Below are 27,933 nucleotides of genomic sequence, written 5' to 3' on the forward strand. Positions count from 1 at the left end.
TTTCTTGCAATAGGTTAAGGCTCCATTTCGAACATTTCATTTCTACAATTAGTTTAGGATTTGACTTCAGTACATGCACTCTATTACATCATGATAGCAAAGGAAGGACACATTGTATGCCGCACATATAGTGTTGACACCTCTTAAGTTTATACGAACCCCAGGTTGATAACTAAAGTCGGTAGTCTTGGAATTGCAGCATTCTTGTTGAAATACCGAGGCTCGTCAGCTACCCTTATACCCCAACATGTGGCCTAGGATTATCCCTCTCATTCCCAATTCCATTCATCTCTTTATCACATTCCACACCATTTGAAGGATGTACCTTGGACATACTATCCCCTTTAAAGGTAGAAATTTCCTAATAGGGTACTTGGTTAACCCCCTTTGGAGTTTGGAGACATTAGCACATGCCAAAGCCCACTATGGAAGGGCATGCCATTTTGAATTGCCCGCCTCTTTTCCATGGTTTGTAAACTCTTTAACTCGATTTATTTAAATGACTTGATGTACTGGAAGGCTAGGGGATGCATTGGATCTTATACGGGATTGCAGATGGTCTCCATTCTGGGTTTTGTCTCCCTATGCGAGGTCCTAACCCTCCAAAGGGCTACATTGGCACATGTAGGGTGTGTGTAGAAAGCCATGGGCCTCCATGGTAGTAGACAACTCTCCATGGATCTGCAAAAATGCTCGAAGATTGCTAGAAATTCACCTATTGGACGAGGAAGATGCACCTAGTTCACCATGCCTAATGGGCCCCACAGTTGTACCATGCACTTGGAAAATGACCCAGGACCTATTTGATGATGTGGCATCACTTACACCATTATCTGAGCCCTTGCAGATGGTCTACAGGCATCTTCAGTCTACTTGGAGACCCGTGAAGTTACTTGTGTTCCCCCACAACCATTGGGATCACCACAGGTTTATTATTTGGAGAATAGGGGCCAATCCCTTGTCCGCTACTTTTGGGAGTCCTATTCCTCATTATGACACTTATGGACTTCATCGGGATTCTTAAAAGGCCCAATGACATGTACTATTGATCATTCGACCTCTTGATAGGCTTATTCTTTTGTTTATGAGGTAGTTTGGTGGGCTTGTCACCAAAAGTTAGTTATTTTGCACATTATTTTATTCTAATGGCTAATGTAGGACTAATTAGCTAAATCAAACTCATTAGAAGTGTATAAATACAAGTGATGTGAATTCATTTTAGCATCATCACTTGGATTGGACTTGTATCTCTTTAGAGAACTTCATTATCCTTCTTGGAGGACGAATTTTTGGAGCATGGAATGAATTTTGATGTTTGGATCATTTTCTCTTGTCTTGGAGCTTCTTGATTGGCAAATTTTTTATGGTTGGATATACTCTTAATACATGTAAGTGTAATTTAATGCTATTCTTTCTTCCTAATTTTGTCACATACATTGTTGTTGGGATTTCGCTATACTAGGGATAATTTACTACATCCATTTATGCGAAGTTGTGGAAATTTTGTTTCTAGATAGTGATGCTTCATGTATGGGCCATGTATTATGAGTGATGTTCCTAGAGATACTTCTTCACTGAAATTCATCTTGATAAGCCACATATTTTTCAAAACGAAGTATAAATCTCTTGAAGTTGCTTTTGTTGTTGCCTTAATGTTATGCGAAGTTGTCTTTGAGGCCTCCTTAACATAGAAAATCCATAGTCCATAGTCATAATTCTACTTGACTCCAGTCTCCCTAAAAGGATTAGGCACTGGTCCTCCATAGGTGATCACCTCAAATCTTATTTCTTTCACCTTACCTCTTTTCTAGGCCTAACCTACATAGATCACCTAGGGCATCAATTGTATCACAATCTATCCATCCAAGCACTTCGATTTTTGTTCCACAACTATGTAGGTGTGTCCTCAAGAAGCCCTTGAAACTTCATGAGATTTTTACGGTGGGATCTTGAGATATCACAAGCCTTATCTTGAAGAATGATTCTTGCCCCTGGTTTCCTTAGGCTAGAAAACTCACTGGGATCATTGCATTACCATTCATAGAAAATTTCTTCCTTGATCGCCTTCTCCTCCCTGATTAGGTCAAGTATATCATTGGTTTCCTAACCCTACCCCCTTGGCCTAACCCCAGGTCCACTTGGTCATGTGTGGTCCCACACACTCTTAAGGATAATTCTTCAAAGATCAATTGGAATTTGAGATTTCATGAGAATTTTAGAGTTTAGGGACCTCCATTATAAGATATGTACCCTAAACCTAAACCTTGAAATTCTCCTTGAGCCATTCCTAGAGAGCATTCAACATTTCCTTCCAAAGCAAGAAAGCCATGCATTTGAGCCTCTCTTATGAATAGGCCCCTAGGATCACCCCTCACCTTATGATTGAACTATTCATTTCGTGGTCCTTATTATATCAAGTCTCCTCCAATCGGTGAAAGTACATAAAGATTAGGGAGCCATAGCTGAGATGACAATGGGCTATTGCTCCATTGTTTCCCTTGATTTGGTATTAGCCCTCCAAGTATCACCTTTTAGGACCCCTACTAGTTTGAGCGGTAATAGTCCCTAGAGATAACACTAAAAGGAAAACTTGTTAAGGATAACAAGATCGAGGAGGTAATAAGCAAGACAATCGCCATTCAATATGAATTAGAGATCAATTAGAAAGTACAAATATCAATGAGCATGTAAATATTAATAAGATATATTCAATGAGATCAATAAGATATACAACAAGATAAATATGAGAGGCCAATGCCTTTAGTAAACTTGCAAGAGATATATGCTCAATAGGAATTTAAGATACTTGCAAATGAAAAATGATTTGTTCAAGGTACAATAATATCAATGTTGCAAGACAATTGTTAGATATCTAAAACCACAATTGATTATAAACAATTTAGATGTATTAACAACAAGATTTAAACTAACACTTGCAAGAGAAGAAAGCTTGTGATCAAAGGGAGGTGCTCCAATATGATAAAGTCAATGAAAGACAATGAGCACGGAATTGAAATAAACAAGTACAAGGATCTTAAATGGAAACTTGCAAGTAAATGATTAGCTCACAATCTAATTTGTACAATGACCAATTGAATGCAAAGTGATAGGTGAGTGTGTGAAGAAAAGTGTTTTTGGTAAATTTCATTATATGCCTATTCTACGATGAGACTTCCCCTCAATTCCTCAAAACTTGGTAAGGGTTGAGGTGAATTGCAAGCAGGATAGGATGAGGAGGCACTTGTCCTTAATAAATAATACCCACCTAGACTTCAAGACAACCCACAGGCCTTTGTTCCTACAAGGGCTCGGCCACAAGAGAATTGCGAGGTCACGCGTTTTAACCTTTGCTCCTAACTCAAATTTATAGAATTGAATGATAGTTAGGGAAGTATGTCCTAGATTTCTATCAACCAAGTTTATGCTTGGAGGTAAATTTTAGAAAATGCAAACTATATCTAAAATAAAAATTAGATGAGATATAAATCAAATGCTTCAATGAGATTAACAATGAAAACAAAATTCTTCAAATGTGAAATTTTTTAAATTTTCCACTAATAAAATACCATTTCACTTAAATTATCCAATTAGATGTGTGTTTAGAATGCTTAGGTCAATGAAGAAAATTCAGTTTACTTTAATGAAGCAAATGACAATTGATAAAACCACTCAAATGTAGAATGTTAATTAGATCAAGAAAATAGAGAAGCTACTTCAATGCAAATGAGATCAAGACAGGAGCTACTCAAATGCAAATTGAAGCAATTTAGGTCTAAAACTATGCTAATGATAACAATGAGTGATTAGAATATTAGAAACTAGATCTACTAATTAAATAATGGAAGAAACTAAACTAATATAGCATGTTAGTGATCAATCAATCAAGAAGACCTCCTACCAAATGAGGAGAAGGGATACTGTGGGGAAAACCCCAAGCTCCCTCAAGAAAAAATTATTATTATTATGATTACAAGAGAGACCCTCTTAGACAAGAGTGGGAGTCTTTAATTTCCAAGGAGGGCTTACAAAAGAAATAGATTCAAATTAAATAACCTTTCCTTGAGATGTCAATATTGCAAAGGAGGAATATTTTATAATTATTTAGCAAAACTCTCAATGAAAATTTCCCCAAATGAAGAAATCGGTTTCCCCCCAATAAGCCTCACATTAAAGATAAATTTCCAATTTTGTAAGAGGAATACGCAAGAGAAGAGGGAGGGACCCTCTTTATGCTCACAATCAAGGAGAAAATGGCTCAAAAATTGAAGAAGACTTACAAAAAAAATTAAATCTGAAATACTCCAAGACTCAAACCAATTCTTCTTCAAAATCAAATATAAATTAATTTGCTTTCTTCATCAAAATTATTCGGTGGAGATGCTAAGGAAATGAGGAATTTCACACAAGAGGAAAGGATGGTATCTCCTATTCTTGTGGCTTAGAGAGATAAGCCTCAAATTGAGAACAACTTTCCAACAAATTTCGATATAGAATTTAGCTTTGAAACCCTAGCCGTTTGGGAGAGAGGAGAGGGTTTGATCAACAAACAAGTGTTGAGCTTCAAAATTTTAATTTATTTCTTGATCCTCAAGCTTCAACCTGCGAAAAATATTTTCAAGAAAATTCTCCAAGCCAAACCGTTACTCCTTTCTTCAAATCTGCAAGAAAATAGAGAGAAAATCCAAGATATACACAAGATCTATTTACAAAAGAAATATATATACACAATGGATTAGAAATATATATAAATTTTATAGATCTACTAACCCAAAGAGTATGATGACGCCTTCACTCTTGGGTAGAAGAAGAGAAGCTCTAAAGTACATAGATCTGACAATTTAAGCATGTAAATAAGTAGATTTGAATGATTAATGATAAAAATTACAAGCTACGGTAAGGAAACTCCCTTTAAAATGAACTTATGATAAGGCTTTGAGAGAGATATAAGTGAGTTCCTCCACTTTTGAGAGTTGGTTGGTTCAACCGAAAACATCTTCAAACACTCAAGATTTGATTCATAAAAAAAATCTACACACTTCCAAAATATTTTGTTAGAACCAAATGGGATTAGATAGTACAATAAAAAGGAAGACTATGGGTTCAACCAAAATCCCACTAGCACTTCTAGATCTAGAGTATTTCTCTAAATCCAAATATCAATTCAAGATAACTATACGCCAATAAATCCAAAATGGAAAATAGAAATAACAACTTATGACACTAGTAGAGAATTAAGCACAAGATAATCATAAAAATATTACCATAATCATGGAATAATAACACTACAAAAGATTTTACCACCAAAGTCTTTCTTTATTATTAGCTCAAAAAAAAAATCAATACAAAGCAAAGGCCAACCAAGCTTGACTACATCATGATACTATGAGAGAGAAAAGGCTCAATTTAAAGAAAACATGAGAGGGAGGAGCCTCTCCGAGTGGAAAACAGCTAGATCCAAGAAGCAATGGCTTGATCCATGACCAAGAAATTCGAACCCTTGATGAGTTGCATAGATCCCCATGAGAGAGACGCTTGCTTTGAAGGAGGAGTTGGATGGACCAAAAATTTGATCCTGGAGTGATTTGGACCACTAAAATATTTTTCTTCACTTTTCTTCTCGAGAATCTATCAATCAAAATACAATCTTGGAACATTCCTTTAAAAAAATTATTTTGTTGGGACATGGCCCTTTTTTTTGGACCATCGAATTTTTCCTTGGGCCAATTCTTCTTGGTAAATGGAATTCCCACAAAATTTTGACTTGACTTTGATATTTGGGAATTTCCATCTCAAATTTTAATATTTTCACTTGGAGAGAATTTCTATTTTTCTCTCATTTTATTTTTTGGCTAATTTTTGGCTAATTATTTGCCATTTTTTGCCAAAAAATAGAAAAATGGGTTTTTAAGGGGTAGACATATTTTTCCATCCTCAAAGTGTGTCTAGATAGAAATTTGAGGCGAAGAGGTCTATTTTTTATTACTCGTACCCCCTACAACTTCTATATACAACACTTATTACATTTTACATGACATAATTATTAAAAACCCTGATAAGTGGAAACTTTTAATAATTAAAAAGAGACACTTTAGCACAACCAAATTTTGCGAAACTTTAGACATGATATGATATGACATTTTACATCGCCTCTATACACTAGGATTCACCTAACACTTTACCTTCAAGCCTCACTCTAGCTTTGGGGGATATGTGGGAGAAAAACTCAACTAATTATTTAGTGTTGAGAAACACAAATAATTAGCTAAGAAAAAACTCCCTAGAGTGAAAACTCTCTTGCAAAATCCTAAGCTACCTATATGTGTTAAATGACTCACTTTCCATCATACCAGAATCATTTTTACAATGACCCCATAGGGCTATAGAATTTGGAATACATAGTGTTGACAAGACGTTGAATGATGATGCTGAAAATTGAAATTATGAATGTTCTGAAGTTATTGGAATACTCAAATTGCAGTTTGATCATGCAGTAGTTGACAAGTTTTCAAATGTACATTTGAGTGGTCAACTAGGACCTAACCCACTTGGACCTGAGATGTAAGGTTTTGGTCTACCATTTGCTTCGTTTAACACCTGCTAACTCTCAAGCCTAGAGCACCATCACGCCCTTCAAAATATACACCAAACAACCATCCATGATCACTTCAAAAAGCATCATCATCTGAACATGATCCATTTTACACCTACCCATTTAGCCTCCATCACACAACTCGGCCTCCACATAGCTCCTCCTCCATTTTAGTGGCTTGAATCTATATATGTGGACTCAATACTACATGCACTTTCTCTCCTCTATCTCAATGTGAAACTCTAGATCTACATCCTCATAGTCATCGGTTGGAACATTTTCTTTGCTTCCCACGTTTGAGACATCTCTATCTACAACCCATCTCCTAAGTTATGCATTGCACTCTTGTCTTTGAAACGCCTCAAGGAGATCATGTGGATTCATGGTGTTGGATATCATCCCATTAGAGAAATTTTAAGGTGTAAAATGGGTCTCAAAACAAAAATGTACAACCAAAATCAACTTTGTGAGAACCAATAAGATTTCAGATGATGATGTCAACCATGGGGGTTGATTCACCATTTTTGAAGTAAAAATGTAAAAGGATTAAAAAATAAAAATACTATTTTTTCAACTCATGACTTTTTCAGGTCTTCTATAATCCCCTAATTTAACTTGAAGTTATATCTCTTGATAAATCAAGAATGAAAGAAAAAAAAGAGCATTTCGTTACATAGAAAAATAGGGTGACCTATGGGCAATGTGGCAACCCAAATGATTAGTAAGAATGCAGACAAGCCAAGCACTTATATCCCACTCATTATATGAATTGTGCAATACATGATGATAATCCTTTTCTAGCATTGAAGTACAAATTTCCCTTCATTTCAAATTCGACATAGGTGGGTTGATATCATTCTCTAGCAAGGTATAATTATGAAGAATAATGTTGCTCGATGGTCTCTCAGATGTGGGATTCATGTGAAGGGTTGGCTCAGATTATTCTATTGCCACCCTTCACTAGATATTAGGAAACATAGGTAATAAATTTGCAACTAAGGCAATAATATTGGGCATTCATTTTGCGTTAGAAATTTTCTTTAAGTATTAGTGAATTTTGGTTGATGAGGGGATGATTTCCTTTCAACTTGGGCTCACGTTACTGTAGCAATAGGGAGATGACAAACTTTATTCCTCTATGAAGTCATCCTCTTCATGGCACAAGTAATGCAGATGTTATTTATAAAATTGATCTCTCAATTGTTCAATCGCATGCATGTAGTGTGGAGATAACAATTTGGATCGAGCAAAACCTAAAAAATAGGATGAAAGGAGTCTCATGCGTCCATTTGGAATTATGGAATAATGTTCTATATTTAATTGGGGTTGTTCCTTAGTTGAATTAGGGAAATTTTGGTGTGTATATTTTGTTCATGGAAAATTATTGATCAAAGGAATTGACTACTAACTGTGAAGACCCAACCTAGGGTACTTTGACTAAAAATAATTTAATTAAACCGATTTCACAACAAAGAAGATAACGTGTTTATAACACAACAATTATTTGACAATAATATATAAATAAGACTTGATTTACAACATATTAAAGATGAAAGGAATTTGACTTGTAGAGATTTACATAAATAAAACAATAAACAAAAGAATACTTGATCTGGTGGCTCAGTTAGGGTGCTCTTATTGGGGCTACCCAACTGAATTTACCACCCTACCAACTAGGAATGTTTATCCGACTTCCTATCTCAAGAAACCTCCACATGCTCCCTAGCCCTCCAAGCCCAAGTCCAACAACAACTATCGTAGTGTGTCTAAAAATAGGTCAAATGATTTCCAACCACAACAAAAATCAAGTTCACGAGCCAAAACCAATCTCCTCAATTATCCTTCCTTCCTTTCCCTCTAAATTATTTTCTTCTATGCCAAAAAAATAAAGACGAGTAATCCCCTTCTCCTCTCCTCCTCCTTCCCTTTATGTCTTCCCCACTCTCCACCTCAACCACCCATCATTAAGGCCATGAATACCACCCCCCACCATCCTTTTAATTTAATGACCTTTATTTTCCTTCCTATATCTTGAGGAGACAACTCGTAGAACCTTGGGAAATGAAATATTAATATTTAATTCAAAAATAAATTTGAGGAGACAACTTGTCAAACCTTGGGAAATGAAATAAGAATTAAATAATAGCTAACAATAAAATATTAATATTTTCATATCAGTAAAATAAAATTACGGATTCACAAGTATCTAATAATAAGTATATACCAATATAACTTAATAATTATAAGTCAAGTTTTTAAGGTTAATTAAACACTAATAAAAAATAGTCATTATCAACCTTAACCATTTATTTTATCATTTAAAATTTTAAGCTTTAGAATACTAGTGTATTCGTGTGAAGTGTGGGTATGTAGCTAGCATACGCATCCCTCATATGTATACTAATAATACTTATCTAAGTCAATCACTCAGCATGTAGGCTACTAAGATAATGTTAGATAATAAGATTAGGTAGGGCATTACACCAACTTACTAATTGGTTGGTGGTGAGATTGTAAATAATTGAATGATGTTCTACCTAACTGCACATTGGTTTTGGTGAGAGGCATCAGGGGCTCTTGGAATTGGAATATTCCTTGGTTCATTTGGGGATGTACAGGTAGAAAAATTACGTTCCTAGCAAAATTTTGGTTAGGGGAGGCGATAGTTTGCTTAGTAATTTAGTGGTTGAGGGATTGTGGTGAACGTGGGGTGTTTCCACTAGTTTGCTCAATGGGTTCAGTGAAAGGCCCTAGGGGTTCTTGTCCAATATAGTTTCAAGCTAGGTTATGTGGGCTTTGTGTTGCTCTCATAACATTATTAAAAATTTTGAATCTTTGGATTTTCTACTTGGTGAAATTCATTGTTGTTGGACATAGTGTCACTATAATCATTGGGTGTAAACATAAGAAGGTGATAGCCCAACTTCCTGATATGATATATTATCTGCAACTGGATGTCCTGACTCTTAAATTAAAACACAATGAACAAATTGAATCAACTTCCTAGGTGATGGAGGCTCTGAAAGGTGTGAAAAAAATAACTAAAAACGAAGAGGAAGTAGATGCTTGCATAGGCAGATTGAGGAGCTTCAAGCAATGTCAATAATTTAACTCTTAGTTTGAATGGCACTACCAGTTCAAGCAATCGAAAATATACCAACAACCTAGACTTAAATGAACTTGTTCAGGACTATAGCAGGTTTATAATGGTAAAGTGTTATATAATCAATACTGGAATGATTTGTAAATATTTTTTTTTCTAAGGCAATTTTGTAAGGTGTGTAAGTACAAACCCCCCTTTTTTATGTTCAAAATAGTGATCCTATGGATGAGGTTGTAGTACCCTTTAAGTAGAGACATTTTATGAAATTTTGTTAACTTAGATATGTAATTCTTGATGTATTTGTTGCAATCCAGGAACATAATTGAATATAATACAAAATCTCCATCCTAGTTATTTTCTTAATAAACAAAAACAAATAAAACAACTTATTTAGTACTTCATTTAATTTTACATTTTTTCTATTATTTTGTTTTTTCATTTTTTTCATTTTTATTTTTTCCGAAGAAAAATCGTAATTTTCATTAACAAGCTGAAAATTACAATTTTACATATGCACGATGTGCATGTCAAAAATATTGTTTTAAGAAATAGTCTGTCAACTAAAAAAAAAATTGAGATTTGAAAACACACATCAAGTCTGTCATATGATACATCAGTAGATAAATACATAATCAAAAATAAATATCAACAACCATCCAGGAATGAGATCCTGAAAACATAAACATAGTCAAAATTGATAATGTTCAGGCATTAGGATCACCTAGTTGTAGACCTTCTATGAAAGGCATGTGATAGTACTCATAACAAGTGTCATCTAGCTACTCTTGTATCTTCCAAGCCCCCATATTTTTTGTCGCGCCAGCCTTAGAAAGAGAATCAACAATAGAGTTCCTTTCCTTGTAGACATGACAACATGAAATTTGATCAAAAGCATGCTTCAACTAAATAACTTCTTCAAGAATTAGGATCAATGTGTGCATGTGACATTTGGTAACCACATTGAACCAATTAATTACAACCAAAGAGTCACCAAATTTTTAAAGTTGCCTACATCCCTTTTCTATGTCAAACAAGAGCGAGAGTTTAAGACTAAGCTATTCAACATAATTATTTGTGCTCATGTCTAGCCCACTGTGATGTTTAAAAGAATGGTTCTTTGTCAAATATATAATAGCACCACCCCCACATTCACCCCCTCCTAGTGACGCCCCATCAAAATGTGCCCAGTGGAAAGATTGGTCCACTTCTTCAATAAAGATATCCCTGGTTCTAGGGGCCACTCCACCATCAGGGATTAAATCATAGACAATAATGGCTTATGTTGCTACTCTAGCGGGGGCTTGTGGCCTTGCTTAGAAGATGTCCTTGTTCCTTTCAAGCCAAATACCCCAACAAATAATAGAAGGAATATTTCTGAGTTTTTTTGGTGCATCATTGTCCCACCATGATTGTCATGCTTCTTTGCAAGAGGGGCCTCACCACCTTGAGTTTAAATATAAATGAAAACACACAATATTCCACACAGCATTAACATAAGGGCATTCAAGGAACAAATGGTACACTGTCTCCTCAACATTTTTACTCAATGTACACCAACTAGGCCTTAAAAAGCATCTCTTCTTTAAATTATCCTCAGTAAGGGCCTTGTTTTCAAGTATTCACCATAAGAACAATCTTGTTTTTTTTGGGCAACCTAGCCTCCATAATTTCCTCCACCACCATTCTACTTCTCCCAACTCCCAAACATTTTTTTCTATTATAAACATAGTAAACTAGTCTTTTGAATAAGAAATCATATTTTATTCTTACTAACTATATATATATATATATATATATAAGTTTCAAATCATAATCTCAAAATTAAAGTGGAAATGACATTATCACTATGTTTACATTTGTCTCAATTGTTTGGTTCAACTTTCTATATAATATAATATTGAATAGTCATAATAATGTAATTTTCTTATACACAAGATTTGTGATATTTTGTGAATTGGGATTACCTCTAGTAGTTGGGAAAAGTAATTGTTATTCACCCTACCTAAGTTCAAATTCTCACTAATAACATAATGAGCTTTTATACTTTGATGATTATTGATATGATTCTTAAATTCTCATTAATAACATGATGAGTTTTGATACTTTAATGATTTTGAATATAATTATGAAAAAAACAATAATATTTCATAAAATAAATATCTTGATTGGTTAAGCTATCTCCCTGATATATATTATATATTTAACTACACTATCTTTATTAAGATTAAATTTTGTATATGAGTAATTTGGTTTATTTTCTTATAATTTTACAGGCTAGTTTTGATTAAATATTTTTCAAAAATATAGTTTTGATTGAATATTGACCTAACATTACTTTTATATTACATATTTAATACTTTGTATATGAATAATTTTTGTATATTTTCTTATAGTTTTATGTTAGCTTTGATTGAATATTAGTATAAAATTACGTCTATGTAATAAAGGTATTATCACATATATGAATGATTTAAATTCCAAGTAAGACTCGTCTTTTTATTTATATTTTTTATTATATTATCCATATAATTCATAATTTATTTGGAGATGTTTTCTCTAGTACTAAAATTTGTATATGTAATTTGATCGTAGGTGTTTTATAAATTTAACACTATTATTACCCATAATATTTTGTATATGTAATTTGATGGTAGGTGTTTTGTATAGGTGTAATTTGATTTTGGAAAAGTTTAGTTTTCGGTTTGAGAATTAAAGTAAAAGAGTTAAATGGTAAGTTAGTTTTAGGAGACATCACTCAACCATCGACCATCTTGTCACTCTTAGGATCATCGTAGAGAAATGTCGCAATGGTAAAATTGATTTCTTTTGTTGTTTTGTGGATTTTAGAAAAGCTTGTGACACTGTCCCCCGAGATAAGCTTTGGGAGAGGCTTGAAGAGATCATGGTTCCTCATGAACTGAGGATTGTTGTGATCCGCCTCTACAAGACTGTCATTGTGAAGCTTAAGACCAACGACGAGTGGTCTAAAGATATTAAATGTAATATCGGGGTTAAGCAAGGTTGTCCCCTCTCCCCTACCCTTTTTGGTATTTACATCAATAAACTAGAGGAGTGTCGGGAAACTACGGGTTGCGAAGGCACCAAGCTATGCTGATGATATCGTTCTTCTTGCAAGGAGGCACGATAACCTAGACAAACAGCTTAAGACTCTTCATGTCTATTGCTCCAAGATGGGTATGACAGTTAATATTGACAAGACTCAAGTCATGATCATAAAAACTAAAAAGCTCACCCATGATAGTTTCGTCTATGATAACCATTGTCTTGAGCAGGTTTCTTCTTATAAATATTTGGGTATTGACTTTCCTCATCAGCTCAACTGGAATTATAGCATCGAGAAAAGAATTATTGGAGGTTGGAAAGCTTATTATGAGCTTGAAAACAATTGTAAGTCAGCCGATCTTTACATTTGGAGTAAAAAAAGGTTCCTCTTTGAGACTCTCGTCACCCTTGTTATCTTATACGAATGTGAAGTTTGGGGGTGCAGTATATCTAGGGAGTCGTGGAGAAAGATTGAGATGATCCAGAAGCAATTCATAACCTATAACCTCAAGATCAAGGGAAATACTCCCTATCATATCCTCTTGATCGAAGCTGACATGTCCCCCATTGAAAGTGTGGCCATGTTTAGATATCTGATGTATAAGAAGAAGCTTCACAATATGGAATCCAAGAGGCTCCCAAAAATTGCTTCTAACTTTAGTCAAAACCCCCACCTATGCCTTAAGTGCAGGTGGCATCAGGATGCTCAGTGTTGGCTCAACTTTTGGGGGATTAAGGAGGAGATCATCATGGGAAGCAAGGATAGTATCAAAGATACTATTACCTCCAGTTTTAAGGACAAGATGTGGGATGCTAAGGAGTTGGAGGGTAAAAGGAAGCTAAGGTACTATAAGGAGGTGATCAACCCCACCCTCGATAACCAAAATTATCTCTCTATGTTGACTAGCACTAAGAAGAAAATGAACATCGCTAAGATTAGAACTAACTCTCATGAGCTTTGAAGTGAGACCGGGCAGTGGTCTACTCCCAAGACTCCCTGGGATGATAGAATTTGTCAGATTTGTGATACTAAGAAGGTGGAAGATGAAAAGCACTTCCTTTTAGATTGTCCGACTCTTGCCCACATCCACTCTCAATTCCCTATCATCAGTGACACCTCCAATCTTCTTGACTTATTAAGCCAACCCAACTATAGTGATCTTGGAATGCTTCTTTCCCTCCTCTTCGATTACAAAAATAAGATTTTGAAGAATGACAATTAGACTCTCTTTTTTTGAGATTCGATAAACCACATTGGTCTTAATAAATGTTAATCATCATCATCATAAATTTAATACTATCATTACCAATAATATTTTGTAATAATAATATTAATAACTTTTATTTAAAAAAATAAAAAATAAAAATGGAATGAAATTCACTTTTTGAAAAGATAAAGAATTTTAAGATTAGCACTATCACGGAAATAACAATAATATTAATGACAACATTGGGCAAAAATGAAATAACAATAATATTAATGACAACATTGGGCAAAAATTCAATTAGAATCACTTTTGAAACCACTTTTTCCTAAATAAGTTATCTTAAAATAGAAAAGGTAGATTAAAAAAAAAAATAGTTTTGATAGAGAAAAAGTGAAGTTATAAAAAAATGATCAAACAATATGCAAACCATTAAAAAGTCAAAAACATATAATATATTACTTCATATTGTTTTCACTTTTAAGAGGACTTGTGATTGCCTAGTGGATTTGCTCTGCAATGGCTATGGCAAGCTCGGCAATGTTGCAGGGAGCATCTTTTCTCCAAAATAAGCGAGTGGGCATTCAATTCAATCAAGAATGGCAAATGGGTTCTCGCTACAAGTCAGGGCGGCAAGTGGGTTTTCAGCACAGGCAAAGATGGCTCAGCCCAAGCCCGAAAATCACAACCTTTAACCTCAGGAACCCTGGTTCTGTGCACGCCGAACCACAAGCGATCTCAGCAGAACTTGAGCCAGAAGCCAAATCAGCGCCCCGTGAAAGCAACGGCACAAGCGGTAGGAGGAGGCATAGTGACCAGAATATCAGGGAGGAAGCTAGGGTTCGTGGCACCGGTGTGAGCCAGGGTTTCTCTGCGAAATATGTACCCTTCTGTTCAGGCTCCAAGACGGATGAAGAGTATTCGCTTGACGAAATCGTTTACAGGAGTCGATCCGGCGCCCTGCTGGACGTCCAACACGACATGGATGCTTTAAAAAAGCATGATGGCAAATACTGGAGAAACCTCTTTGATTCTAGAGTAGGAAAGACTACCTGGCCTTATGGGTCAGGTGTTTGGAGTAAAAAAGAATGGGTTCTGCCTGAAATAGATAATGATCACATTGTTAGTGCATTTGAGGGGAATTCTAATCTGTTCTGGGCCGAAAGGTATGGGAAAGAGATATTGGGGATGAACGATCTGTGGGTAAAGCACTGTGGAAACAGTCACACAGGGAGTTTTAAGGATCTGGGGATGACTGTGCTCGTTAGTCAGGTCAATAGGCTTAGGAAGATGAATAAGCCCGTTGTTGGTGTGGGTTGTGCTTCGACTGGTGATACGTCGGCTGCGCTGTCAGCATATTGTGCTGCTGCAGGGATACCTGCTATTGTCTTTCTGCCTGCAAATCGCATCTCGATTGCACAGTTAGTGCAGCCGATTGCCAATGGTGCGTTGGTGCTCAGTCTCGATACTGATTTCGATGGGTGTATGAGATTGATACGGGAGGTGACTGCAGAATTGCCGATCTATCTAGCGAATTCGCTCAATAGTCTGCGGTTGGAGGGGCAGAAGACTGCAGCGATCGAGATCCTGCAGCAGTTTGATTGGGAGGTGCCAGATTGGGTCATTGTGCCCGGTGGGAACTTGGGGAATATCTATGCCTTTTATAAGGGGTTTCAGATGTGCAAGGAGCTGGGCCTGGTGAATGATATTCCTCGCCTTGTATGTGCACAGGCTGCCAATGCCAATCCTCTGTTTTTGTACTATAAGTCTGGGTGGAATGAATTTAAGCCCGTGACTGCCAATTCCACCTTCGCATCGGCGATACAGATTGGTGATCCCGTGTCAATCGATCGAGCTGTTTATGCATTGAAGAATTCAGATGGAATAGTCGAGGAGGCTACCGAGGAGGAGTTGATGGATGCTGCAGCTCTGGCAGATCTGAAAGGTATGTTTATATGCCCTCATACTGGAGTGGCTCTTGCAGCATTGACAAAGCTCAGAAGTAAGGGTATTATTGGGCTTAATGACAGGACCGTTGTTGTCAGTACTGCTCATGGGCTGAAGTTTACACAATCCAAGATTGACTATCACTCAAAAGCGATTCCTGACATGAAATGCGAATATGCAAACCCTCCTTTTCCAGTAAAAGCAGAATTTTCTTCTGTTATGGATGTTTTGAAGAAGAAACTAGCTCTTCTTTGAGTCGTGGATACTGGCTATGGGGCCAGGCGTTGGTCTCAACTATTTTCAGAAGGCCAAAGCCTCTTATGCTGTCCCAAATGTTTCTGTGTGCTGGTTTATTTGACTCGCTTCTCTGTGGCTTTCCCGTATTCATTGAGCTATCAGCACATTGAGGGAAAGTTTTTTCCTTTCCGATATACCAGAGCCACTGTTTTCAGTCAATGTTAACGTTATGGTGGGTGCAGTTCACTTCTCTTGGCTAATCGTGGTATAGAGTTTAGCAAGTTGATCTTTCATCATATATTCTGTTGTCTGGTTTATCATGGAAATTTTGTTTGAATTTTTTTCGCAGTCATTTCTTTGCACGGTCTTTTTTGGCGGGAAATTTTGTTTGAATTTTTTTCGCAGTCATTTCTTTGCACGGTCTTTTTTGGCGGGAAATTTTGTTTGAATTTTTTTCGCAGTCATTTCTTTGCACGGTTTCTTTTTTGTTAACGGTGGGTATATTTTTTTGGCTCTCATTTGACTTGGGTCAAGCACCTATTGAAGTATTTCTCTACGATGGTTACATTTCTTTATGATGGTTACATATATGTAATGGACAACAAAAGTATTACAATACAAATGGTGACATCTACATCTTTCAACAATTACTATAAAACATGACATAAATCTTAACTTATAACAATTACTATAAAACATGACATAAATCTTAACTTATAGAAATTATTATAAAACATGACATAAATCTTTAACTTATAGAAATATGAAAAAATTATGAAGATACATTGCAAGAATCAAAGAAAGACAACTAAATGGATAATCTCACATATTAAACAATGACAACTATAATGAATAATCCCACATATTAAACAATGAAATCCCATAATTAGATTTTCACTATCCCAAACACAGTTTAGTGCATACACCTTGAAGAGTCTATAATATCCCAAACACAGTTTAGTGCATACACCTTGAAGAGTCTATAATATCCCAAACACAGTTTAGTGCATACGAAGAGTCACCTTGAAGAGTCTATAATATCCCAAACACAGTTTAGTGCATACGAAGAGTCTATAAAATGCATTTGAATCGAAATTACTATCTTCAATAGGACATGGAAGGAATGACATGGACAAGACTGAATACATTTGGATCAAAATTACTATCTTCAATAGGACATGGAATGAATGACATGGACAAGACTAAGTCTTCATCTCTTAGATGCTTCAACTACTCTTTGAAAACCTAAAGAGGTGAAAGAAAATTTGAGTACAGGAATGAATGACATGTGGTTGTTTATGGTAAATTTAGAAAGAGTCTCCACATTGATAAAATCTATAATTTTTGGATCATGAACTTTTATATTATTTGATAAATTTCACAATTTTTGGATCTTGAACTTTTACATCATTTTTTTGGGGTCTTCTCACGCATTTTTCTAAATTTTGACACCTAAATAAAACCCTTTGGATCATAGCAAATTCTCTTTCCAACATGTTGGAAAAGACCTAAAACAAAGCAAATAGTAAATTCTCTTTCCAACCCGTTGAAAAAGACCTAAAACAAAGCAACAAAAGAAAAACTATGATCTTGGTAATGCTCTCATTTTTCACTTAATTCAACATCATCCATTTTAGCATCACAAATCACTAACTTCATATTATTATTAAGTTTCTTATAGCTTGAAATGTTCTCCTCTTAAATCTGTTTTGCCTTGGGTACCATCTTCATACTATGGGAAGTACTTGATAGATTTCCCATAATTACATTATGAAAAAATAAAAAGCAGTATCATTTATTTAAAAAAACTTAGGCTTTTTGTCTCTCAATGTTTGGATATTATTATTAAAACTAATATTATATAAAATGTATTTTCAAATTTTTTGGGGATAAATATAATATATAAATCTTTTTTTAAACATAACTACCATCATTTTATTCATTAAAATTGTACAATATCTTATATTAATATCTTACAAACGTTTAGAAGAAAAAAAAAAAACTTATATAATCCATGATTTAAAAAACTACAACCAAAACTTATTTTAAAATAAAAATAAAAAGTAGTAAAAAATAACCAAAACTTGACATAATCCACGGTGATGACGATGAGTTATTATAACCAAGAATTTAAAAGGAGAGAAAAAAATTGGAAAAAGATTTGAGACCCTTTTATAAACTTGAGCATCTTTTTTTATACAGCATGCAACTTGCAAAGCCTTTCCTCTCTTCCATAATTATTGCATACCTAAATTCCATGACTTTGTGTATTGTTGGGGACAAACGGACCCACCAAATATGACATGTGTGCCTCATACACGGGCCTCTGCACCGACCTACCACTTTATTATTTTCTTTAGTCCATTGTTGACCACTTGGTTGAAAAGCAATTCATATTCCTGTTAGGTTTCAGTTATATCACTACTTTGGCTCTACCCTCTTATGACTTCTCTGTTTACTTTCACATTAAATGGCACCTATTTGTATTCCAAAAACTGCACACCTTCCTAAGATACTCCTATTTCCTTTTATGACTAAGATTTTTTGGATACCTAGCTAGTCAGAGAAATTAATAGTCGAAATCATGACAAGATGAGGGTATATCGCCATGTTCAGCCCAATGGTGTCACTACATGTAGAATGCCTTTGTAACAATATTAATGCTTTTGTAACAATGTTCATTAAGTTTAATCAGAGGGATTCCATATTAAAAATAGGGAAGTAAAGATTAACTATTTTGGACAAACAATTTATTTGTTGAGTGAATAACGCTCCAATCTAGGAAGCATCTAGTTGGAGATACTAAAGACTAACAACGTACTCTTTTTTATAGAGACTAACTCTACCTAATAATGACCAATAATAAAAACAACCTTAACTAAGATCACACTTAAGGCAAGTAGGAGCTACATACTCCAATACTACCCCTTAATGACTTGTCTTAATCTTCATCGATTGATGCCTTCAACATCTTCTTCTATATAGAAAATGCCTCACTGTGACATAAAAAACCTCCTCAATAGCAAAGTCATACTATCACCTTGTACGTTGTTCATACATACGTCACCAAATTGTCGACGTCCATATAAAGGAACAACCATCCATTAGAATACATGGGTACCTATCCATTGTATCCACTGGTTAACTGGGTGTTGATGGTGTTGGACCTGTCAACATTCAAGAGATCTCCTCAATAAGAAGTCCCAACTAGACCTCAAATTGTTTGGAGGAGTCTTAGCAGTGGGTGGTAGTGTAATGCCTTGACTGCGGTAACGCGCAAAGGTAAGTAAGATAACTTTGGGTGAGAGCAAATGTATGACCCTGCGGAGAGTAAAGTGTGATGCGTGAAGGTTCTAACACACGGAGAGGGGAATGAAGTGTGCCCCACAAAATCATGTAATAGTACGCAACTTGAAAGAACACACGAGTGAAATGACATCATAAGCTAAAATGCAGAATAGTTCACAAATTAAAGTGACGGATTAATCCAACAACACACATTCAATAGGATTCATACAATTGCATATAAAGTAGTTCATAAGCAAATGTGTAAGTTAAATGACATGTATTGCTAAAGCAACCAAAATAGTCCAACTACAATAACAACATATGCATGAAAGCATGTTGGCTCTGATATTATTATTATAAGTGAAAGTTTCATCCATACATACACCATTGAAAACCACTAGCCCCAATAGTGGAACATTACAGTCAAGAACATTTGCTCCTCCAAAGAAGTATACTCGCTCTACGTTGTGGAGAAGCCAAGGCTCGTCACAATACTCCCAAGCCTTTTCTAAGCCTAAGCCTAGCCAAAATCTTGGCTCCCAAAAAGCCTCTTCTATGAGTTATGAGGTTCTATTTATGAAAAAGGGTGGGAGGGGCTTGCGCTTCCTAGTGCAAGGAAGGACCGGACATCATACTTTTGTGGCATGCTCTTCATATTTACGGATTCGCATGCATATAGACAGACTCACTCCCTCCTTCCGAACGTCTTTCCTGATCCATCTGACTGAGGTAGATAAACATATATATATTATGACTGACTTCCACTTATTGATTGATCCCGGAAAAGTGAATGGTTCCATTGGGATCGAATGAAATGAGAGTGATACTGAGGTTTTGTGACCCTTGACATTCCCCTTTGTGACTCTGACTTTCCTCATGAATCTTCCACTTATTTACAAATAACTCATTACATAACATGATGACCTTTCACATTCCACTAATGACACTTGGAACTTTACTTACAACATATTTATGAATAATATTACATTTTCCAGATGTACACATGTGAGACAAAATAGGCTAGAGACAACCTAACAAGACAAAACACTATGACTCCAAAGTTTGGGGAAAGACCAACTCAACAACCTCCACTTGATGGTGTCTTTTTGATAGCGGACTCTTGCCTCTATAGCATCTGGGTATATGGTCTTGGAATGATGCAGGAGCATTCAACCCAAGAGAAAATCATTGTAATTAAGTAGACATAGGGGGTCATGTATCTTTAGAGAAGTAATCTCCTAAGTCTCAAGTTAATGTAATGTTAGGCCTTTAAGTGATTTAATTAAATAATGAGAGGAAGTTGTAAATGCTCTCGAATTAAAGTAGAACATGAGTGGTGAATAAATGACAAGAGATAGAGGTCAATTAGGACTCTTAAAACAGTTTCAGGATTCGAGGAACGAGAGAGAAATTTTAGGAATTAATTGAAGTAGAAGTGGACAGAGGACATTTAGGAGTTAGTTCTGTAGATCTAGGACTTGAACCAGAATTAGTTCAATAGAACTTTCTGGGATAAATGTAAGCCTACTGGCAGAGCTCAAAAGAGAGGCCATGATATTGAAGAACAGGCATGTGCAAGACACAGAGTCTCAGATATGTAATTGACTATTTATATTTATATATATATAGATGTTTATTCCTGACTATGTCAGTGTGTTGAAGAGTATTTCATTAATGAACTACTTGTGAATTCGTAGGCTCTGTAACAAGTTGCAGACAGAATTCTGAAGGACGCAGAGGAACAAAATGATTCAAAAGAATCATGAATGGATCTTTGAATTTAATTGAGGAAACAGAGGGAAGCTCTGGGGTGAAATAGCGAAGTGAGATTTCGCAAAGAGTAAAGCTCAGAGGTAGAAAAGCAGCGGAAGTAGAATGTGGAGTTCTAAAGAACTACGCAAGAGAAGAGCGATTTGGAGGACCATAATGGGTCGTTGAATCCATTAGAGGGATTAAAGCCAAGCTTAGGAGGAATCGCGCAGTAAAACAACAGAAAGGCCGAAACCTTTGAAGAAGAGAAAAACCACAAAAGAATTGAAGACTTAGCGTAAAAACTAAGTAAAAAGGAGGAGCGAAGGAGTAAAGTGTCAGTGCTCAGCAACCGTTTGATCTGGAAGATCAACGGTTCAGATGATGTCGCTGAGGAGAAAAGCGAAATATCGCATCGGCAAAGTTTATTACACAGTTTAAGTCCTGCGAGTGAAAATTCCAACTTACACTAGGAATCGGCGCAAAACACAATCGAATTTGAAATCTGGACTTGAAATCCTATAAAGAGTGGCCTATATCCATATCGGGTCCGTAAGGATATCGGATCAGCGCATGGGAGTGGAAGGGGTCTGACCTTGAGGTTTTGCGAAATGCGATCGCGCAATTTAATCTCAACCGTCGGATCGCAAATCGGATCGACGGTCAAGATGTGATCGCAAATTGCAATTGGAAGAGTTAAGGGCTAGCAAATATAACGATATGTCGAAACACTGACAACGATAAGGCGTCGATCGGCGATCAGAAGTTGGAGGTTTTAGAGATCAGCAGAGCGCTTCAGAAAAGGTTTGAAGTGAGAGCCGGACCCGACGATAATTATATATGCGGGTGCATAGAATTTGAGATCCGCTATATATGGTTCGGAGCGGGATTTCAACGTATTTCCTTTGTATTGCGATGGATGTGTTGCCGAGTCTTTTAAGACTTAAATATATATTAATGTCTCCGATAATCGCATATTGGAGGGGAAGGGGTGATGAGGCACGTATGTAATGTGGCCGCAGAGGAGCGATACCCAATTGCGATAAAGGTGGCATCGGTATCTGTGCGGAGGCCGTACCCAGGCAGAAAAAGGTGTGTTTGCGTATGTTTTCTTTTTTAAATGGTTTTATAAGGAAAATAGTGCCGATAAAAGGTTTTGTGGGATAAATATATGTGTAGCCAATGTTTAAAAAGGGGAGGTTACATATATAAGTGGTTAAAGGTATAATGAAGGTTATGAGGAGGTAATTAGTCCTGATAGAAGGTTTAAGCGGGGTGATTGAGTTTTGATATAAAGGAACTGAAAAAGAGGGCCTTAACCATTTATGGTGGACGATTTGACTCCTTTGAGAGTTAAATATCTGGGACAAATGTGTGGATGCATTTTACATGCAAACTGTGGGTGTAAGCGGGGGTAACCCTGGCGTCATGGAACCTGTGTCCAACTCATTTTGAAGCATGTGCAGCATGGTGTTGACCATGACAGGACCACCCACGTACTTCTGCATGTTATGTGCGTTCAACTCCAAGTCTTCCCTGGTGGCCTCTCATCTTATTTGCTCCATGTAATCATCGATCTCTAGGCAGACTTGGTTCTTTGGTTTAGCCTCGGTGAGGGAACCGATTGATGGTATCTTGTGCGTTCTCACCATGACATCCAAATCGCTGACAACCGTGCATATGAGGCATGTATGCTGCTGATGAATGGGGCGAGTTGCTCATAGTTATGGATCAACATTCGGGTTTTTGTTTTCTACAGCTTTTCTTGTGGCTTCATCTTCTTAGTTAAGTGAAGCGGGGGGCCCTTGTACCACATTGTCCACTCTTGCACATGGGCGATGATAGCATGTACATTCTTAGAGTTTGAATAAACCCTTTGCTCCGTTGTTGTAGGCCATGCACTCGGACAACTGCTTTATGTGCCATGATGACAAATTTGTCATAGAGCGTTTGCATGGTACTCTCAAGTGTTGATGCTTCAACAAGTATCACTTTCCTCATCTCCCCCATTGCGAAAACTGCACTCTACTCTCTGAGTTGTTCTACCTCTTGACTAGCAGTCTGCAAGTTATTTGTCTATTGTCCATTATCATCCAACAAGAACTTAGTATTTGAGCTTGTGGCTCCTACATAGGCCAAGTTGACATCGACAAGGGCAATTGGATGCTTTCTGGTGTCCGAGACTATCACCCTTTCCTTCATGAATGCAGGGGATGCGTGATCATACGAAAAGTGCTTCCTCCATGCTTGTACAATCCTCTTCTGAAACTCATCAAATGATAGATTGTACACATGCATGATCAGATCATCATCAAGGAGAGCAACCTCTCCTTGCTCACTCAAAACTGATTCTGACACTAGAGGTGATTTAGACGGATAGATGACATTATGTGCTAAGGTTAGTGTCTTCATTTTATGGCTCTTGTTCCAACTCCATGTCTCTCACTTCAATCAATTGCTCAATTTGTTGAGCAAGCTACCAAACTTGCATTTGTTCACCGTCTTCCTCAGCTACTGGTTGTTTCGACTCCTCAACCTGTATGGGCTTTTTTTGCTCCATCATTGCGCCTTGCCTTTCTTCTTCCTCCTATTTTTTATTCTCTTATCTTTCTCTCCTCCTCATCTCCTGCTCTTCCTCTAACTTCTTCTCTATTTCCTGCAACTTCAATTCTACTTTTTGCAGCCTTTGCTTCTCTCTCTTCCTTCGCTCTTCTCCCTTTATTTTTTGCTCTCTCTTTTCTTCCACTGCCAAAGTTGCTTTCTTTGTTATAGGATTTGCCTTCATCTTGTCTCTGCCTCTGGATTGTAAGCAATCTTCCTCAAGTTTCCCTTGTCCTGCATTTGGTTGCTCCTCACTGTTTTTGTTGTTGTTTCTTTCTGAGTTGTTGCTTCCTGCAGAGCAGCGTTCCAAGTTGTTGTTATACAAACCGTCTCATGGAGTTTGGAGGCATTGTAGCAGTACCTCCAAGGGTCCTCTTTGTGTAATTGAAATGTCTAGTGGATCCATGGATAATACACCTTCATACAGTGGTTCTTTCAAATACCGTGGGGATCATACGGATTAAAGTCTTTGGTTCCGAACTCGAATTTCAATATCTCCTTAGCTTTGGCATCTGCATCTTTCAAGCTCTTAATCCTGTACAATCTGATCCACAAAGGAAGAGCAGGCCATGGATCTTTCTTATTCCTATGTAATCTTGTTGATAACCCTGTGGAGAGGTGATATGAGACCTCTTACATGACCAGCTTATCTGTGGCATACCTGGTAGAACATGCAGAGGCTTCTCTCTGCCAAACACTCTTATGAAGGTGCCACCTGGTGAGGCATACCAATTTGCGATGTTAAGTATCGCCTCGATTGCTTCTCAATTCATGCAAGGTGGATCCTGCTCAAAGATAAGCTTGTACAACAGGATGATGAAATGGTCAGTTAGCTTTGCCATTACTCCTCCATAGTTGCAGTCATAAAGCAACTTGCAATAAATGTTGACAACAGTCTCTTTCAGTGTCCATGTCCATCTCATGCCAGGAAATTTTTGTTGGGCACAGATTTCATCTAGTAAGTATGTGTACATGTAGAATCTCGATTTCTCATCCTTGGGCGGATTCTAAGCCTTAGCCACATGGGTTTTCAATTGATGAGCCAACAAGTCCGACCAGTTGAATGGCCTTCCATTGCTTACCCACTGGTACAGTAAGACTACCCAACCTTCATGAAAGGTTTATGTTTTATCTTAACCATATATTTTGCATGCAAATATGATCAAGAACTGATCAGCCTTCCTGAGAGACTTCGTCTTGTAAACATGATAGGGTGTTTGTGTAAACTTTGATGGCTCTTTCACCCAGCACTTGACTATATCCCTCATGTCCACATGGATATGGGTGACATAAAAAAGTGTTTCCATGCGCCTCACTAGCTTGGGTAAATGATACATCCGTTGGAATTTCTCGGCCTTGAAGGTGGAAAGCTCTATCCCATTGTCAATGCTCAATGTCATAGTCTCTTGATATGTGTGTGAGACAATCCAGTAGATAATGTCCACACATGGGAAGGCGGGGTACCTGCATGCAACCTTGTATAAGCCTAGCCGTTGGATACTAATATATACCTGTTGTTCCTCTAAGTCTTCCTTGAAGTCCTCTGCAAAAGTATCCTTGAGTTGTTGCCATGTCAACTTTGTGCCATTCTCAATGAACATATGAGTGTCTACATAAAATGGTAGATCAATTGATATATGCTCAACTGCCTCCCCAGTACTGTTTTCAGCGGTTTCCTTTGATGCATCTCCTTGGATTCCATGTTAATGGTAACTGATTGAGAGATGCTCAACAACTGTTGTACCTGTGGGACAGAGAGGGCACTCATGGCAAGCAAATTTCATCTCAAAAACCAAAGCAACTCCAAGACAAGATCAAGCAACAAATCGAGCTCAAGATGGGAAGTATTGCGCAATTATGGTTGGCAAAGGTCACTTGCTAACTCTGGGAATTGCACATGCACAGTCCCAATAGTCAATCAGGAAGCTTGTTTACTGGAACTGCAATGCGCAGTTAAGTCTGGGCATAGGCTAGGAGAGACTGTGCATTGTGCAGTCTCAGTGGCCAAGCTAGGAGGTTGGCTCCTAGAACTGCGCAGTGCGCAGTTGGAGCCAGTCCAGGATAACCTCTTCATAATTCTAGAAGCCAAGGCAGAGGTCTTGAACTCCCAAAATGTGTAGTTCATGCAAGGAAATACAAGATTCGGGCAAGGGGAGCCCAAATCTACCCAAGGGGAGTGTGAAATCGAGCAGATTTGAAGGATGGTGTGATGTTGAGTGCAGATCTGACTAAGAGATTATGCATGCAAGTGAAACAAGTGCAGGAATCAATTAAATTGAAGGAATATGAAGCATGTGAAGGGAGTCATTGCAACAGTGACCGTTGGTGCAAAAACAGGAAAATACATGCAACACTTGGGAAAGGCATTTTAAAACTTGAAACAACACTTCTACAAGCTAAAACAAGTTAAAACGTCAGTAGTCGTTCATAGAAACAAGTGAAACAACAACCTCACAAGCTAAACAAGCAAAAGCGACGGGAAAAGCTGCAAAAGTGTATAGAAAATAAAAACTTACCCGAAAAAGAGACAACGATCGCACCGAAGGTTCCTTGATCTCCTCGGGAATGCCAAAGTTCCAATTGAATATGAAAATGATATATGGCATCGTCAATTAAACAAATTTTCTCAATTTAAGGTTTATGACGCAAAGGCCAAAAATCAAGGAAAAAGCAACACTTAGCGGCAATTTCCAAAATAACTCAAGTGCCTCCTTCATACTGCTAAAAATAGATCCCTATCTTTTAGGGGTGCTTTTTCAATTTTTTCTTTTTTTCTTTTTCGGGAAAAACTGCCATGCATTTCCCGAAGATATCGCACAATTATGGGAGGGACGGGGAAAATATTTGGTTCATGCACTGAACAGCTTTTGAGCAGAAAGGCTTATGCGCAACTTCTAGGCCGAGTGGCTTTGGGATGCCTCTCATGCTTTGCGCATTTCCCAGCTCAAGGTTGGTTTCCATCTAGTGTTGCACGATTCTTGAGCTGAAGGATCACTGTCAGCATGGACTATGCAATTCCCGAGAGCAAGGCTGGTTGCCCTCAAGGATTGTGCAGTGCTCTAAGGAAAGCATGGAACTGGATGAAAACCAAGTCAAGAGGTTGGCTTTTGGGTTAGATAGTACACCAAGTAAGCAAACACAGGCCAAGATGCAAAGGATGAGGCTCAATCAAAGCACAAGTACTTGGATCAGTTCAAGATGAGTTGTTGTGATTTAGAAGGGAGGCTCCAAAACGAAGCATAGGCAAAATTTTGGAGGGTGATTATAGTCGCAACAACACTGGGATGTACCTTTATATACATGGTTCATTCAACATCTTCATGAACTCCCTTGAATGTAAAACTTCACTTCCTAAAGCCTACAACCAATATGGTGCACTCAGAGTATCCAAGCAACAAATGGACCTACTCCTCCAAGTGTTAAAAAACTCCATAAGAGGGGTCAGTGCACTAACCTAGACAAGTTATCCAAGTCACCAAGGGACACATGACAAAGGGATAAGCATATTTGTCTAGGTCTTACAATGATATGCCCTTTATATGCTACATACATAAATACAATTACATACATACTCCATCCAATGGAGATACCAAGTACGCGCTTAAATATTTACAAGGATTAATATATTGAATCAAATCATAACATCATATAATTTCTACAACTACAAGATGTGGATCACATTACAATATGGTCAAGAGTATGCTTTATTCTAAACAAACCAAACAATTTCATCATTGTTTGTCATCATTTGTTCTCCATTGCTTTGGATTCCACAACTAGCCTACTTGATCAATGATCAACATGATGAACTTGAGAATTTGAATTGAATGTTATCTTTCTTATCATTGTTCATAGATCTCTCACATAGGTCCACACATCACCCTCTCTCGCCCATTGGTTTAGTTGTTGTGCAATGTGCACTCAATTCAAAAATGTGGGTGATTACCTCTTTCCATCCAACAACTAAATTCATCCATGGTATGGAAAATTCCTTCACAATCATTAGACTCCACATTTCGATGTCCATCTTATCCCATATAGAAACCTTTTCCATCATCTTCATCTCCACCAACACTTTTGCTTTCTTTGCTAAAACAAAGCATTAGCCAGTTGGCCCATCTGCAACAACAATTTAATTGGAAGATCTCATG

General features: G+C 37.0%; 1 protein-coding gene across 1 annotated transcript; it reads left to right on the forward strand.

The window, feature by feature from the left end:
- The first annotated feature begins 14,422 nt into the window (after positions 1-14,422).
- On the forward strand, positions 14,423-16,437 carry LOC149164698 (threonine synthase, chloroplastic-like). The gene has a single exon (XM_089432144.1). It carries the CDS (start codon positions 14,480-14,482, stop codon positions 16,160-16,162), a length of 1,683 nt encoding a protein of 560 aa, XP_089288270.1. The 5' UTR covers positions 14,423-14,479; the 3' UTR covers positions 16,163-16,437.
- The last annotated feature ends 11,496 nt before the right edge of the window (positions 16,438-27,933 follow it).

This window comes from Pinus tabuliformis, chromosome 5_1, assembly GCF_031772625.1.
Source record: "Pinus tabuliformis cultivar Carrire ecotype Pingquan chromosome 5_1, CPIR1, whole genome shotgun sequence".
NCBI classification, from domain to species: Eukaryota; Viridiplantae; Streptophyta; class Pinopsida; order Pinales; family Pinaceae; genus Pinus; species Pinus tabuliformis.

Coding starts and splice junctions, on each gene's coding strand:
- LOC149164698 (XM_089432144.1), top strand. CDS start 14,480: ATGGCTATGGCAAGCTCGGCAATGTTGCAGGGAGCATCTTTTCTCCAA.